Source organism: Thermobia domestica, chromosome 6, assembly GCF_964235325.1.
Source record: "Thermobia domestica chromosome 6, izTheDome1.hap1.1, whole genome shotgun sequence".
In the NCBI taxonomy this organism is placed as follows: Eukaryota; Metazoa; Arthropoda; class Insecta; order Zygentoma; family Lepismatidae; genus Thermobia; species Thermobia domestica.
In genome coordinates this window covers 157,451,677-157,470,517 of record NC_137459.1, presented here as the reverse complement: position 1 = coordinate 157,470,517, position 18,841 = coordinate 157,451,677, and the positions used below count along the sequence as shown (strand labels likewise).

At 34.6% G+C, this 18,841-nt stretch overlaps 1 protein-coding gene across 1 annotated transcript in view; it reads left to right on the top strand.

The window, feature by feature from the left end:
* Positions 1-18,841, top strand: part of su(r) (dihydropyrimidine dehydrogenase su(r)) — a 293,614-nt gene that overhangs the window by 23,528 nt on the left and 251,245 nt on the right. Inside the window, exon 2 of the mRNA XM_081762277.1 lies at positions 16,524-16,634. Within this exon, the coding sequence (XP_081618403.1) occupies positions 16,524-16,634 (111 nt within the window). The remainder of the gene's footprint in view (positions 1-16,523; positions 16,635-18,841) is intronic.

The following is an 18,841-nucleotide window of genomic DNA, read 5'->3' as shown; positions in this document are numbered from 1 at the left end:
CACATGTCGCAAAATCGGTCAAAACCTATTTGGAAAATGTCGGATGGAAAGTGTTACTCCACCCGCCATATTCACCAGACACTGCTCCGTCCGACTACTACTTGATCGATTGCATGAATAACGATTTGATTGGACAACGGTTCACTTTTTCAGAAAATATCGAAAAATGGATCTTTGATTAGATTGCGTCAAAAGATGTGGAATTCTTTCGACACGGTATCCGTAAATTGCCTGAAAGATGGGAGAAAGTAGTGGCTAGCGATGGACAATATTTTTGTTAACGTATTCATTTACTTTGTTTTTGAAATAAAGCTTCAATTTTTATTAAAAACCGCACGAATTAATTCCTAGACCAAATATATATATATATATATATATATATATATATATATATATATATATATATATATATATATATATATATCGTGGAATATGGTCTAACGTTTCCTGAGAATTCCCAATCGTCTTAACTGCTAGTAGTTGAACTAAGACAATAATGGGGGAGCGCGTACTTCTCAATCTGATATAACATATTTTCCCGAATATTTATTAAACATACTCACATTTTTCTCGGTTTCTCCGACACCTTGTCTATTGCGTCAAATATTCGATGAAACCAACTAGTTTCTTCTAAGGCAAGTGATTTTATACCATGCTTAGTATGACATCACAAATGCATCAGTTTCGTATATAAGTATCTCAAACTCGTATTTGTAATATAAGCTTGATTGAATGATCAAGTAATTAATCATTCGATGCTTGACTCTGATATTACACGTCTCGTTTACAGCAACATTTGTTTATAACCACACTGCTTTTCAAGTCCCTTTGGTGTTATAACCGAATTCAACTGTATTTAGATGTGCAAAATGGAACGATCGGTGAAGTGGGCTTACCAAAATAAAAAAAAAAATGCTTAGTTAATGGTTTTAATTTTTGTTAAATAGGACAATCATGGCTTTCGTTCAGCCTATGTTCTCCACATCTGAATTATTTAAACTGACACGCCATCTAGTTTGGTTTATACCATTATAAGTAGTCAACTCATTCAGTTCTATCTCCAACTTATAATTCATTAATGACATCATTCTAACTTTGGGCTCCTAATTCAAAAAGAAACATAGCATAGCAAGTACGTTTGAGATTGGATCTGTGACCTCTCGATTAAATGAGCATGTTCCGATTCTTCAGAGTTGTACGATCATAAACTGAATCAGAATTTCTGTAACCATAGGAAGCACTTTATCTGTCACAGATTAACTTACAGGTCAAAGAGGAAAGTTAGAGGCAAAGGAAGAGAAAAACAACAAGCGAAAGTTTAAATTAAAATAATATACATTGACTTACAAGTAGATAAAGAGATTCAGTGCCCAATTTCTTGTCGTGAAGGTTAGATCAATCATGAAAAAGATAAGAACTAATTTAATTTCCGGGAGAGTGTATTACGTAAGGTTATTTACGTTATTTCGACGTTAATAACAACACAGGCTGCAAGATTACGTAAGCAACAGTTTGTGTATTATCTCTACTTCTTTTCCCAGTTAGTTTCAAATCCCATATTATACAGGGTTATTGCAAATTCTTGAACCTCTAGCTTATTTCCCTTAGCAATATTCGAAAAAAAAAAAAAAAAAAAGAGGTGGAAGAAGAATGAAGAATCGCCCTATACCCCCTTGATTCTGTATATCGATTTATACTGTTACATTTGTTTTTGTCGCATTGCAAGACTATAGTTTTGAGAAATAGGTCCCTGCTATTTAACAGGGTTTTTTTATATGTACTGTATATAAATATAGCTATAAACAATCTGTTTCAGCAGAACTATCAATTATTATTAGCAACGAATGGCATACTTTTCAGCGGCATGGAAGTTCGTTTTTGGATCAAAAGATCCAATATATTTCAATCAAAAACTTTGTTGTAGGTCTTATATCTGGAGAACAACATATAGTGCAGCCAAACCAAAACTATCACTTAACTCAGTATGATGTAATTATTTCGTAGAAAATACGAAAACTCGATTGTATTTGTATTTATTTACTTCATTTGAAACCAAGATACATTTGGTATTTGGAGGGTTCAGACAGTCCTCTTTCTTGTTTCTGATACACTTTGAAAAAGGAAACATGTTACTTTATTTAATACACATTATTGCAAAGATAATCTGCTACGCTGTAATATATTTTATCCACCAGGAATCTCTTAAGTTTCTTCTTAGAAACATTTATATTTTCTTCATTTTTATTTCTCTGGGCAGCTTATTGTAAATTTGTACGCCCATATAGCTTCGGCCTTCCTGTACAATGTTAGTTTTGTAAAATATTGTCTTCTTTCATTTTGCTGTCTGGTATTATAAAGTGACTTATTTGGGTTTCGTCTTTCAATTTTGCTGCATAGATTGCAGTTTTGTATACATACATAGATGGCAGGGTAAGGATGTGGTGCTGTTTAAATTTATCTTTGCATGATGTTCTCATGTGTAGACCAAATATCCGTATTGCTTGCTTCTGTTTCATGAAAACTGCTTTGCTGCTTGAAGATTTGCCCCAGAAAATGATTTCGTAATTTAGTATAGGTTGTATAAGCCCAGTGGCGGATCCAGGATATGATCAAGGGAGGGGCTAAACCATAGTTTGTCGTGTTATCCAGTAAATTTGTCGTGTTATCCAGTGTAAAGCAGGATTGAAGCCCATTTTATCCAGTGTATATCTGAGCTTCAAGGTGGGCTATAGCCTCTATAGCCCCCCCCCCCCCTTAGATCCGCCACTGTATAAGCCCAAATTAGATTTTCATTTATGTTTAGTCCTAAAAATTTAATTTCATGGGTGAAATCTAATTTTAGATCAGTCAATTTATTTTTGGTTTCTTTTATTTTTGTGTTTTGTTTTGTGTGAAAAAGTAGGTATTTTGTTTTTGTGTTGTTTATGCATAAGCGGTTATTTTCGAACCATTTTTTGACGATCTAATACTCTATATGAGTTGTTTCTTAGCTCACTTATGGTTTTACCTTCCACAATTACCCTAGTGTAATCTGCATATAAAATTACTTCAAAATTCTTCAATATTCCAGGTAAGTCATTTATATACAATAGGAATGGGATTGGACCTAATATTGAGCCCTGAGGCACGCCGTTGCGGACTTGTCTTGAATTTGATAAATATGTTTTTACATTCCCATTTTTATGTGGGTCACTTCAACTGCTTGCGTCCTACCCTGTAAATAGGTTTCCATCAGCTGTAACACTTTCCTCCTTATGCCATAATGCTCAAGTTTTCGTAAGAGTATTTTGTGGTTTACGAGATCGAAAGCTTTGCTTAAATCATAAAAAATGCCTAAAATTAGTATTTTATCATTTAGCCCTTTTAGTATGTTTTTGATAAGCGTACATGTTGCCGTAGTTGTGTTTTACTCAGTTACAAAACCGTGTTGTTCATGGCATACTATCTGTTGTTTGTTCAAGAAATTTATTAGTCTCTTTTTAATTAGTTTCTCAAATATTTTATTTATTGGGTGTAAGAATGATATCGATCTGTAATTTTGTATTAATGTTCTGTCTCCCTGTTTAAAGATCAGTTTTATTTTAGCTTATTTTAATTTTGTTGGATATTTTCCTTTATTGAGATTTTCATTGAATAGGTATGTGAGTATTGGTACTAAATTCCGGTTGTTCTGCTTGATTGTTTCAATTGGAATTTCGTCGCTTGTAGTTTTGTTTAGGTTTAGTCTATTTATTTCATAAAATACTCATGTTCTATTATCGGCATGAGAAACATAATTTTGCATGTCCTAGGTTTAAAATGTCTTAATAGTTCAATAGCCTTTTCGCTATCTTGCGTCTTAATCGTTAAGTTATCTGCAATATCGATAAAGATGTCATTAAATATTTCTGATATTTGGTCAGGATCCGTGATCTGTGTCTGATTGACACAAAGACTAATATTGTTTTGTGTACGTTTATTTTCCTTTGTGTATTTTGATTAACTACCTTCCACAGTGTTTTTGTTTCGTAATTTGCTGTCATTATTTTGTTTGTGTTGTAACCTTGTCTAATATTACGTAATTTTCTTTTGTATTGATTTATAAATGCTTTATTTAGTGTTTTATTTCCTGTTTGTTGAGAGTTTTTCAGTAAGTATCTTTTTATTTTACTGAGTTTCCTAACTTTTGGTGTCACCCAACATTTTTCTGGTGTATTTTGTATTATTTTTTATTACTATTTTCGGGAAGGATGCGTCAAAAATACAGTGAATACAATCAAAAAAGGCTTTATATTTTTGGTCAGCTGAGGATTTGTTATACATGTCCATCCATGTTTCGTTTGTTACTAATCTCATAAACTTCTCTTTATGACTTAGGCTGTAGTTTCTGATTGTGCGTGTTTCGTGTGTATTTTCAATTTTTTGTTGTGTTTCTATGTACGTGGGTTCATTTATGATATATGTTATGTTATACGTGTTTAGAAGTGTAATTTCGCGTTCTTTTTCTGGGCAGTTTTTTTTTTTTTTTAAGGAAATCTATGTTGAAATCTCCGCATATTATAATTTTTTTCTTATGTATATTCCGTATGCTCTCTAGAAACATTTTGAGTGAATTAAAGAAGGTGTCAAGAGATCCCGTTGGCTACGATATACTAGAGCAATTATTAAATTTAACTTTTCCATAGTAATGACTGCACATTCATAACCGAACTCGGTACTTGGCATGTCTACTTTTTAACATCTTGTGTCAAGTTTTCTACGACTAGGATTACTGATCCTCCTCTGCTGTTTATTTTCCTATAGAAGTGACTAACTACTTCATAGTTTTATGTTTTTATTTGTGGGTCCTTCAAAAATTTTGTGGCTTCTGATCCTAAAACTAATTTGGCCAATATCGCAATCTTTTGATGCGTTTCTTTTTTTGGATTATTCCTAAAATTCTTGGCCATGTTCGCAATCTTTTGATCCATTTTTTGGGATTGTTCCTAAAATTCTTGTTATGGATTTTCTCGGAAATTGCTGATCAGAATACTCGGAGTATGTCATTTTGTTTAGCTTGATGTGGACTATCGATTGATACGAGGGGTGTTCCGAAAGTAATGCCTCATTTTGTTTCATGGAAACTAAAATGAAGATATATAAATAACAACAGCAGAGATAAACAGAGCAATATTTCAGCTACAGACTGTCGTTTTTGCACATAGTTCCCAACATGCGTTATGCACTTTTGCCAATAATGAACCAGGGCCTGCATGCCGCGCTTGTAAAAATGGGAACCAGCTAAGACTAACCACTTCCTTACAGCTTTGACAGCAGCTTCCGAGTCTTGAAAATGTTCGCCACATTCAGCTTTGTACACAATTCTCCGGTCGTTATCCGGCGATCAGCACGGATGCGTTGATCAAGACGCTCTTCATTGCGAGGGATGACAGCTGTACAGGGTCGACCGGGCGTGGCTTGCCATGAACACCCTTTTCACCACCTTGAAAATGCCGTACCCTCTCCACACATTGCTCACGTCTATTGTGTCGTCTCCATAAACCTTTACTAAGCGTCGATGGATTTCAATCGGCGCAATTCCCTCAGCAGTGAGGAATTCAATCACACATCGTTGTTTTTTAGGCACGTCCATATCAGGTTCCATTTTGGGACACTCATTTGCTGGCGCCAACTACCACAGAACAACGGGACCAATAAATAATTATAATTTTGTGCTACATCTCCTTAACCCCTTCCACTACGATTTATTTTCTGAATTCTGAAAATAAATCGTATTGAAGTATAGGTTATAAAAGTGTGATAGATAGTTTATCATTATATAACTTTCAAAATATCAATATAGTAACCCTATGTAATGCTACAATAGTTTAAATTTAATGACGAGTGTAGCTCGTCATTGTGCGATTTGGCACCGAGAGCCCATGACGAGCTAGACTTGTAATTTCAGTGCAACGGGGTTAACCATACTACATACTGTCGTCTTGTTAGTGCCATTACTAAGAGATTCACGAAGATGTACTTCAGTTTTAGTCTCACCCAAATCGGTGGCGTAGTTGTTGTTCAGCATCAATTTTTAAGTTTACAAAATGATTTGTTTTTCTCAATTTCCTCATGAGGAAAACTACACATGAGCTTTTACACTGTTGCATATCATTTTGTTCTACTTAATGAGATCTATCACTTGGCATTTATCTGATCTTTGGACAAGCCATTAAGAGGTCTAATCACGGCGAAATTAAAATACCGCTAATTTTACAGTAATTGTGTGATATCTTCAAACAGATCATAGATAATCAAAATGTGGAACAAGAATGCCCTACACAATTTTATTTTGTTTGAGACATCGTTATAACGAGTCACCTAGTAGCTTTCCGTTCGCAGCCATTTAGAAACGCGAAAATAAATGCCGATTTTCTAAATGGATGGAAATCGAAAGCAGATAAGCGAGTTGTGATAACGGTATCTCATGTAAAATAATATTGTCTAGCGAGCTCTTATTCTACTTTTTGATTATCTTTTATCTATTTGAAGATATCGCATAATTACTGTAAAATTAACGGTATTTTAATTTCATCATGATGAGGTCTCTCAAACGCTAATAATATCGTAGAATTTAGATACAAATTACAGCTGTGACTTACTTAAACATAGTGGCGGTCTCCAGAGTTCTACAAGAGAGAAGTCACATGGGGCAATGGCGGCGAAACTGGCTTTGTTCCTCCTTTCTCACCGTAAAACTGTAACTAGGGATGGCCAAAATTTTCCAGAATCCGAATTCCGGAAAATAATGTAACTTTCCGGAAATATTCCGAAATCGGAATGTTTTAAATTACGGATTTTTCCTAATTCCGAAGTTTTCCCAATTTTACTTTCCGGATTCCGGAAAGTAAAAATTCCGGAATTGGCCATCCCTACCTGTAACGGACCGATTTTGGTGTAGTTCCTTTCAAGAGAAACGAATAAACCTTGACATCTATTTTGGTACGCGGAGAATTAGATTAAATGTTTGATGTCAGGGAATGTCAGAGGTTATTTATGCTAAGAAAGGTCATAAGATTGCATTGTGTTTACAGTAGATTTTGTTAAATTGAAATATTTAAGTTAATTTTGAACAAACGTTCCTTCAGTGAACCATTTTAAGTTAAAAAAAAAATATTTAACTCTTGTACTTTAATATTAAAATTTGTAATTTTATAAGTATAAAAGAAGAAGAAGAAGAAGAAACTATTAGTTAGAAGTTACACAAATCAAATATGTAGAGAAGAAAATAAGTAAATGTAAACTCTGCGTGTAAAAGTTCTCATCGTGTGATTAAGTGTTGTGTAATTTAACTATTCTTTCTGTATTTCAAAGTTAAGTAATTTAATAGATTTTATTTCTGCTAATGGTAGAACATTGATAACAGTTGTTGACACAATTTGTTTCAAGAGGACTACCATGCATGAGTACCTGTTTAAGAGTCCATAGATGCTGGAAACCCATCAAGATTAGTCCATTACCCCTGAATCAAGAAATATGTTGAACACTGAATTTACGGGAGCCTTAACTCCGAGATAGTTAGTATAGATAACGTCATTGTGTATTAATGGCTTAGCTACATTTTATCGGTTCTGAACAATAGACTTCTAATGCTACCAAGTCAAGTAAGTTGATGCTTCTTATATATTGGACACGGTGAAGTCTACGTTGGAGGGACAAGTCTGGATAGTTTGAATCGTCGAGCCTGTAGCTGACTATATTCTCATGATGGATTCCGATACCTCTGGTGTAAAAATGACTCATGGATTAAATGCTCGCCTAGGATTACAATTGGTATGATTTCGTTACGTCCCTGTCTTCATGGAACTGCGTAGCATGTTGATTAGATGACAACGGAGATCCAATCCACCCGTAATAAAACCATCGTCGGGTTATAATATACCACCAACATACAGGGGACCACAACCAGCTGTATCTGGAGAAACGTTTTGATAACGGCATCCTGAACCAAAATCTTAAAGAACTTCAGGTCTGGAAGACATAGTCTGTTGCATTATGGAGATGGCATGGCTGTTGCAAAACTAACCAAGGTTTTGGAGCCTCCAGTGATTTTTCACTTTGAAGGCATTTTTTAAAAATTATCATATGAGGTACAAATATTACAGGAAAAATAACAACGAATTTGCCATTACATAATCATAATCCAGTTTATGTTTTACATACAAAATTGTTTATTTATTTTGCGTTCAGTTCAAACAATTCAAGAAGTTAACAACAATTCATAATAATAACACTGATAAAATTATTCCTTCAATTTGAATTTATTAATCGATTCAGTAAAAATCATTTTGAGTTCATAACCACTAACATACATAATTATTAGACCCCTAACTGTGTAATCAAAAATGGATACAAAAAGTAAGTTATCATGAAAAGCTAACTAGCTTTATATATCGTATACTAATTTTCGGCTAACTGGGAACTTCGCACCTAGACCGCAGCGTTTTCTCGGCCTATGGCATCACCTCACACTTCATATTTCAGACTTTGCGCGGCAAGAATACGTTTATGGCATCGTTTCTCCGAAATATTTAAACCCCTTTCCCTCTTAGAATACGCATTTCAATCAAATGTTAAAAAGAAGATAAACATGTCGTCTAAAGTGCTGTGTTGAAAAATTCATTTGAATTGGTTCATCCATTTTCCTGTGATGATGAGGTTAACAACTTTGAAGTGATTTTTATATGTTGAAGAAAACTAGAAATTGACCCTCTTCTCTGGTTAAAAGCAGAATTTTCGGAAACACTGTGACACATGTCTACATCTTTCCAAAGAGGACTTTATATACCAAGTTTCTTATCCCTAACATGTCTAATTTTAAGGGATTTCGAGATATGGCCATCTTATTATAACAATTGAAACTACACACTTTTTCTTTCCGCCTCTTTTATTTACTTGCAGGGAAAATATATTTTTTTAAAAAACTGAAACACTTGTCCAATTATTTTAAATGAAAATTCAAAATACCAAATTTCATGTTTCTACCCCTTAAAGGATTTCAAGATATGGCCACCCTACTATAACAATTGTAACCACATCTCTTTTACCTCTTTTTTATCCCTTCTAGGAAAAATATCAAACAAACGTCAAACAGGTTTCTAATTATTTTAAAGGAGAACCCTATATGCCAAATTTCATGTTTCTACCACTCAGAGATCTGGAGATCTAGAGGATTGTAAAAATTGCCACCTCTATTTTTTTTCTTCTCCCTTCCTCGTCGAATTTCCGAAAATCTTCCTTAATGACACCTTACGTTACAAATCCTATGCACTGTCAAAATTCAACTTTTTGGTTAAGTGGTTTGTCCTGTGCGTTGATCATTCAGTCACTCAATTAGGACATGTTCATGTTTAGTATATATAAAAATTTAGATTTATATTTATTAACTTGTAAAGAGGAGGATGGTAATATTTTCAAGATGCACTGAAATACATTCGATTTTGATCGTTTCTAAAGCAAATTAGTAATTCATTCGACCAGTGTTCGAAGTGGAGAAAAAGCAGAGGCAGTATGTTTTATTACGATTTTGACTAGACATACCGGGTATCAAAATGTGAAATGCAATAAGGGTATGTTGCCTAAAATATTGCATTTCTATTTACATAATGTCTGAAAATCATTGGAGAGCTTCTCTGTAGTGACGGGGGGAATGGAGAGAATTTGATCTCCCGCTAACAACTTTCTAAAAAAGTAAAATATTCCCTTATGTTGTACAATAGAGATTTATACACGAAAATGCTCAAAAACTGAATGAGGATATTAACCCCTTCAGTGCGTAATTTTCAGATGCGAACCGCTGTAAAAAGTGTAGTTTTTTTTTTTTTTTTTTTTTTGAGAACTTTGGATGTTGATTCTAAATCTGTTTCAAAATCACTTACATCAAAATCACTAATTGATAACTCTTCCTCGATGTCAGCATCGTTGAAATATCGTTTTGAAGCCATTACTGTACTGTCTGCTCTCAAACAAAACAAAGAATGAAAACTATATTTGACGAAGCCCAAACTCTATTTTAATTTCTTTCTTTTTTCGTCTTCTTCTTTTAATTAAGCAACAATTGAAACCAGCTGAGCGCAAACTCGCTAAATATTGTCGGGATAATATTATTCATACAATGGACAAGTATATTCGCCATACGCAATACAAAATAGCCAAAGCAAAATGAAAGCGTATATATACGCCACCCACACTGAAGGAGTTAACAATTTCGTGCGGGAAAATTCTAAGTCCTCCCATTCAGCTGTGGAGTATTCCCAACCCCCAGAAGATCTTCCCCGCACAGTAGACAACCATAAATCCAATACAATTAGTAACTTCAACCGGCTTACTCCTAAGAGAATTTTAGATAACTTCATTGGTTTATGCTCTTATCTCAGTGCGTACATAAGAGAATTTTCCACCAAGATCTGCTACTTCTAACGAAAAATTCTAACTTCTAATGGAAACTTCAACACGATAATCTCTTCTAGAAACTAAAAGCGGATATTTTAGTTGCCCCATCCCTTCACCATTTCGATGACATATTAGAAATAATAGAATATTCAGACGCAAGTAATATACAAGTGGGAGGACTTCTGACATGCTATGACCCACAATTTGGGATCGAAAAAGTGGTCTCCTATTGTAGTAGAAGACTGACCAAGAGTGAAAAATGGGCCTCTATTTGGCAGAATTATTTGCTCTTATCTATGTGCTACGAAAATTCTGTTACCTCATACTAAATCGAAAGTTCAAATTACTTATATATACAAAATATTTGTCATCTTTAAATTCTCAACCGGACAAAGTTGGAAAATATACACGCTACGAATTCTTTCTTGCAGATTACTAATTTGGAGTTCCTTACTTAAAAGGATCCCAACATCCTGCCGATATTATTAGCAATTTGGAACAACGGGAGGACATACAAAAAAGAAAAGGAAAACAAAAACAAAATTACGAAGAAAGTGAAGATTTCTACACCTTTCGATCCAACGTATCGGAAAACTCCGTTCTTAAAATTGAACACAAGAAGTGTACCGCTAAGAAATCTACAACAAGAACAACGAAAGGATGTAAATTACACCGACGTCATCCCCGTCTTGGAAGAAAAGGAACCAGCGAAAACAGCAAAAAATAATATGTTTTCTGCCTCTTGACGTCCTCTTTTATAGCCAGCGTAGGAGGCGGAGCCTGTGGAGTTGTTGTTGTAGGGGTGCTCTTCGTGACTCTTCGCGTCCTTCTCGTATTTATTTGGAGACGACATTCGTCGGCTGCTTGTTGAATCTTGTGCTGAAGCACATGGTGTTGCTTGTAAATATGAGGGGATATTGCGCCTCTCAGGTGGGGAAAGATAATCTGAAAAATATTTTTAGATGAAGATCACGCACACAAAAAAAAACTGGTAGCAGTGGTTGCAATGCACTGAAAACACTATGAAACGAAGTACTAGAGGATGAGGTGACACTGTATAAAAAGGTTGTGTTTGTTATGAAAAAAGTAGGTGATAACACATTTTGTCTCCAATTTGTAAGGCAGGATCAACACTTGGTATCATTGCCATCAAAGGTGAGAATGTGTTGGCACTGTCGTTACTTGAATAAATATTAAACAGACCGCCTACGGTAGTAGGCTCGTGAGATAATATAGTTTCTACGACAACTTGTGGTTTTTGTTCTGGGACAGTTCTCACATGGGGCAGTAATATTTCCGGTCTCGGAATAGTTATCGTTTGTGGAAGGCGAATTCTTTACAAATCGTGCATATATAAATAAGAAGGATACAACAATAATAGCCATGAGAATAGATAGAATCAGGAGTAGAAGCATCCTGCAAAAATGAAAAGCACTATTATATTTATTTGTTGCGTATGAGGCGTTGGCGAAGGAAGTGAAGTAAAATGATAATGATAGTGTATAGGAAAGTGTTATGAAATTGGAATTCGTAGAAATGGTCTTTTAAGTTATTTTGTTCTCGTTTCAAGAGAGCCTGCACCGAAGTTTACATCGATGAACATTTTAGAGTTTGAGAGTAAAGTTGAAATCAAAGTTGTCAGGCTCTATTGTAAAATTAGTAGAATGTCCGGTTGGTAGGTTTAAAGTAGAGATGGCCAAAAATTTCCGAATTCCGGATTTTTTCCATCGGAGTTTTCTAAATTCCGGATTTTTCCGAATTCCGAAATTTTTCCGAAATACGGAATTAGCCGAATTCCGGAATTTTTCCGATTTTAGTTTCCGGATTCCGGAAAGTAAAATTCCGGAATTGGCCATCTCTAGTTTAAAGTATCTGTCTTAATAATTTGAAATTGCTCGTAATAGAAGAAATATGTTAATGACAAATTAATGGTGTCCGCCGCCATAATGTGGTTGCGTTGTCTGGATATTCTAAGAGGTTTCCTTGTAGTTAATAATAATCCAGTAAGTGTATATAAGTAAAATTATTTTGTTTTTTGATAGCAACGATTTAATATGACAACTGGAAGTTGATTTCTTAAAGACTAAATCATAAAGGCAATCCGTATATTAGAAACGTACCTCTGTATGGAATTTGCAGATTTAAAATATTTGGTGTTTTTTGCAAAGCGACAAGGCCAGTTCATTAATACCAGTGGTAGTCCAGATTGCAAAATCTGGTGTTTGAGTTTGTATATATGCCATTTCAGTAAGAAAACGGAATCCCAGTAAATTGATTTGAATATTCGTGGATGGGTGTTCATTTTTAGCTGTTTATCCATGGAGGCCCGCGATGGGCTTTTAGGCCTTCCAAGGTTAAACTCTAGGGGCGGCCTTATGCGTTATTTTTCTTTTTACTTATTTTCCCAGCAGGATTATGCACCGTGACCTTCCTTAAGACAGGTAGCGCAATCTGATGTGTTCTCCTTCTGCCTAGTGCAGCGCGAAGAGAAAGGTAAGGTATGATCAGCTGAAGACTGATGTCTTCTGCCTCTTGAAGTCGTCTTTTATAGCCAGTTTTGGAGGTGGAGGGGTTGTACGGACCTCTTTGTGACTCTTCCTGTCCTCGTATTTCTTCGGAGATGACATCCGTCTACTATTTGGTGATCTTTTTGCTGAAGCACGTGGTTTTTAAGTGAAATACTAGATCTAAGACTACTTCTTGAAGGTACATCGGTAATACTTCCTTCTTCTTCTCGGTGGTCCAAGATTGTAGGGTGATCAGGCGGTCGAAATATGTAAATATGAGGGGATAATGCAATATTTTTCTTTTGGCTATTGTCCTACCTGATCAATGAAAAAACAAAAGTAAAGCGTGATACAGATTCGAACACCGGTTGTGTGGGTAGAAGTCCTGTACGGATTCAATGAACCACAGAATAACATATAGGGGAACTCACGTACACTCTAAACATGTGGCTAATAGCCGCGAAAGGTGCGAAAGAACGTAGTTTTCTTCTTTTTCATTGCTTTATGATATTTTTATAATGTCGTGTGTAAACTGTGAAGAGAAAGATAGGGATTGGGCTTTTAAAATCTTTTAAACATTTAATTAAATCTCGAGGTGGTAGAAAGGTACGGGTATCAATTTCCTTCTCATAGTAAGGGGCAAAAGATACTATCCCGGGAAAAATATCATTTTCTTTTGTTACAAATAATATATTACTCAGCAAATCACTAAAGAATGTAAAAATATACTTTGTTAGCAAATAAAAAATGTCTGCAGTAAACTAATGTTATACGTTTAATATAATCAAAGGTATAAGTAACAATTGATGATTTTATATACTTTCTAAGCAATACCAATTGGCTTTAACTATCTTCAAAATTAAATGCAGAAACTCTTTATATATATATATATATATATATATATATATATATATATATATATATATATATATATATATATATATATATATATATATATATATATATACAGGGTGTTAATGAACTATACCGATGAACTGTAAACTGTAAGAGGTGATTCCTCACATCAAAATAAGAGAAAATGTTCATATGGACCTATGGCGTATAATGCATAGTTTCAGAGCTAGGGCTGTCCAAAATCGCGAAAAAGCTACATTTTAACAGGACCTATTTCGAATTCTAGAAACTGGGGATGTTGGTCCCTATCAGCATAAAGAAAGCCATGCATACACAATCCAAAAGTATATTTCATCAATTTTCAATAAATGTACAGGGTACTCCCTACAGTGTTTAGTTTTCAGATATGTTTTCGATAGAATTTTCAGATATACCCTGATTTCAAGGATAGTCCAAAGTTGGCAGGAGGTAAGCCTTGGACAACATTGGACATCTAATGCTCCGGAGGGAAGTTGGAAGTGTTAGGAACCGGCAGCTCCCTCTTTTTGTGTGTGTGTGTGTGTGTGTGTGTGTGTTCGGAATAACGTGTGATGCGATGTATTTCGTCATGGTACTGTATATTTAACGTTTTCTTCACTTATAAGTGTGAAACAAAACATCGGAGCATGCGTTTTCTCGAGTACGAGAGACCGTGCTGCTGACGATCCTTAACACTTCCGACATTGCACCAAATGATTCCGTGTTCACTGCTATCAAGGCTTATCATTTGCCAACTTTGGGCCAATCATAAAGTCAGAGCGTATCTCAAAATTCGGTTGATGTCATGTCTGCGAATTTCACCCTACAGCGAATGCTCTGTACACCAATTCAAAATTAATGAAATATGCATATTTGGATTGCGTATTCGTCACATCCTTTACGTTGATAGGATCACCATCCACAGTCTCTCAATTTCGAAATAGGGCTTCTTGAAATTCGGCTTTTTTCGATTTTGGACAGCCCTAGCTCTGAAACTATGCACTTTTTCCCACAGGTCCATATGAACTTTTTTCTCTTATTTTGATGTAAGGAATCAGCTCTTACAGTTTGTCGGCATAGTTCATTAACACCTTGTATATATACAGGGTGGACAATTTATCTGGAACATCCGTGATAACGGGGAAACCAAAAGAGGGGGGAAATGAAACTTTGCATGTTGCAACCATAAGGACGGGGACATCGTTTTACGCATTAAACATCGCCACCTGGTGAACAGTGTTGCCCTCCCAGTATAAAGTTATATTTTTTCAAATAGCACTACGTCAGATTATTACAAATGAAATAAAATGAAATCTTTGAGTTTTACGTCCCACGGTTATGCCGGTTAGGCTAAAGGAGACGGTGATTATGAGAAATGAATGAAATGGTGGAATGAAGAATGTGGGAGGAAACGGGAGAACTCCGAGAAAACCCACGCACACGGTGTTTTCAGATTATTACATATTTCAAATCAGTATGTTAAACGAAAACTTAAAATATCACACTTATTATTCAGTGTTGCAAACTAAAGATGTTATAATATCACAAACATTAGAAGTTTGGAAGACTCTATCACACATACAGCACAACGAAGATGGACAAGACAATGCACATCGGAAGTACCTTAGCGTTGGATACTACGGTCATGGCATGACTTGTTTTGAATGAATAGCAACGAAGTTACAAGTTCTTGAAAATTTGATTTTTTTTTCAAAAGACTTTATTTTGTAAAAATGCTTAGATAAGTACCATATCTAGTTACTTGTGTGGTTTGAAATTAACAAACAAATCATTTTGCCGTTTACAGCATTTTGATACAGACCCGCAACCAGCCACAGAGGTTTAGGGGAGCATGAATATGTTAGGGGGCTAAGTTATTAAAAATTCCCTTACAAATAGCTACATTGTATTTTTTGTATTAATAATTGCATCTTAAGTTAAGGTCTGTAGAGCCATGTTGATTAGTTTCATTCTCTATGTTAGTGTAATGTATTTGCACAGGCATAATTCCACCTGACTGTATTATTCTTGTAATATTGAACATTTAGGTTCACTTTCCCATAGTGAGCCATTGGAGGGACTTGACATTTGAACACCCTGTATCTCGGAAACAAAGCAACATCGGACCCATGCTTATAGGAACATTTTCACTTATTTGGATGTCCGCAATTACCTCGTCACTTTTGGCCATGCATATATATATATATAAAACTTAATAACTAAGTAGTAGTAGTAGTATATATGAGTACATCCTACAAACTGGGTTTCAGGGATTACAGATTGGTTCATCCTTGTACACTTCAAATTTCGGGAGAAGTGCGTATCCTGGGCAATCCAAAAATTTGTACTAAATCAGCTATCTATTCTAGCCCAATTACTGCTGAGTTACAGATTAAAAAAAAAAAACAATTGAAAAGTATATATTAAAACTTAATCAGACACCAAATACCTGTTATCCTTTATCATAGTCTGTCAAACCTTCAAGTGAGAGATTGCATAAAAATAAACACAAAACGAAAGAAAATTATTAACAAAAATTTGAAAGTATGATATATTTATGATCATTGCAATTTTGCATGAGAATGCAAATAGAAAGTTTGAATTAATGAAAGTCTGAAATTAATGAGTAGCTGTGTTTTAAACATTGTAGTCACTGATTTATTTTCCAGTAAAGATGGTGTCTGAAAAAGTCATGTAATTAGTTTGTAATGTTTGCAATTATTACTTTTGCAGAACCTCTTAAGTCTCAACCCTAAAATTAAACCATTCGCCAGTTTAGTTCCGTCTGCAGACACTAAGAAGAATAAACTGAAGTGGAAAAGGAATTCTGATAAAAGATGTTCGGTAAGCAGTTTTTATTTACCTTTAAATATGCATCTTAGCTATTTTCCAGAGTTACGAGTCATTAGATTCCATTAACAAACATATTACTTTGAATTTCATGCGCTATATTCAAAAGAAACAAGCGAAACAGTTCTTCTACTTGTAAAATATAATTTTTTGAATTAATTTCTGAAAGACCCTGGCTAACATGTTCCATTTTAATGTTACGTCTGTCTTATCTCCGATAATCTTCTCCTTTTTCAAGTTGCACAGGTGATTTTTTAATCCAATATGATGTAAATAAATTTGTCCACATTAATGCTTCCAATCCAATAATTCTGCCCATCGCTGCAAATAAATGGCAACCCACTAAAAGGTTGTTTCGAGAAAACGACAATTTCATATTATAGAAATTTATTAATTTCACGAACAAACATGAAACTGTGTGAAACTACAGTAACTAATAATAGAGTCGGTTACAAATCACATAGCATATAATGTGTGCTTGACACAAAAGAAAGAGGAGTACAATCGTAAGATTTGGAGAACAAATTTTGGGTAAACAAAGATGTGGCATACCATTATAATTGCACCAAACTGACATTTACCATAGTTTTGCTACAATTTCTTCCGCAGAAATTACACGTGTCAATAGTTGGCTCTTTGAATCCAATATTATAACTACCACAAAACCAGTGGCGGCTAATGTAAGTGTTGCAGCGTTGCGCAACGACCAAAGTATTTCAAGAAAAAAATATTATTATTAATAGTAGTAAAGAACAGAAAAATACTTTTTAATACTTGCATATATACACTTTAAATAACTTATTTTTTACTTCTGTAACTGTCCGTTCCGTTAATCCATTTTAAAAAGCGAAAAATAATCCGTTATAGAGTCTCTAATTTACATTGTGTTGCAGCGAGCATGCAACGACCAGATTCCTTCAGCGCGGGAATTGGAGCAAATGTTATGTCTCCTTTTCCCTATCTCAGAAGTTAAAGGGATTGGTCGTTGCAGTGCTTCTGCAACACAGCACGATTTCCAGTGAACGAGAAGGTATTTTACGCTAAATAAGATTTCTGAATTTTCTTTCACTAGCAATTAACAAATGGAATTTGTCTTTATGCATTCATATTTTTAAATTACGGGACCATACTGAAGCAAATCAATATAATGACAATTTAAAAAAGTGATTGTAAAATTACAAAATAAGAAAGAAAATATCTAGTAGAGGAGAAAACAAATGAAAGTAGACCCACATTTACAAGTTAATTCTTAGCTTATATTGATAATGAAGGCTTCTTCTACAGTAATTTGTGAATCAAATATTAATAAGTCAGTATGTAGAATCGCTCCCCCCCCCTCTGTGGATAGTATTTTAGTATAAACATATTTCTTTTATAAAATAAGTATATTTTATACTCTTGGTAATTTCCACATAAAACTGTATGATGGGGAACGCCACATTGAATTTGGGACTAATTAGCAATGCTCAGGGGCGTAGCCACGAGGTGGTCCACCGGGTCCGGACCTCCCAAAAATTTCGAAACTTGACTAACATTTGTAGACTTTCTTAATAAACTATACTTTTCTAACACAGAAACGATTGATGTAGGCTAAATATTTTATTTTTCGCCTCATCATTTACTCTTCTTTTCTTATAAAATTAATCGTTCTATCATTTTTTCTAAAAATATAGGTGACAGTAAGTAAGAATTACTTATCGTCTTTTCGGGTGCAGTATAAGACAGGTTCCATATTATGTAGACGTATTGGACCTCCCTCAAATACTTTGGACCCCTCCCAGTTAACATTTCTGGGTGTAGAACTGGCAGTGCTGTTTGTTTTGATGTTCTTTGATTTTTTTTATTTTTTTATTTTTTATTTTTTATTTATTTTTTTTTTTTTTTTGCTTCTGTTACATGCTGATCCTTCATCTGGCGGGCTCCGAGGTTTCCTTTCCATAACATATCACATTGGTAGGCATTGTTTCGCCTCATGTGGAAGTATATTGTGTTCATCGTGCATTGCGTAACAAGCAAGACGGATGATTTGGAATGTAGTTTTTTTTTTCTTTTACGCACATGTGTGTGTGTTGATGTATGAATATGTGACATTTGGAATTCATATACTAGTACCTATTTTGTATCAGCTGTTTTGGTTTTTAATTATTAGGTTTAATTTTATTGTGTGTGCTTTAATTCTGTAAATAACCTACAAATTCTGA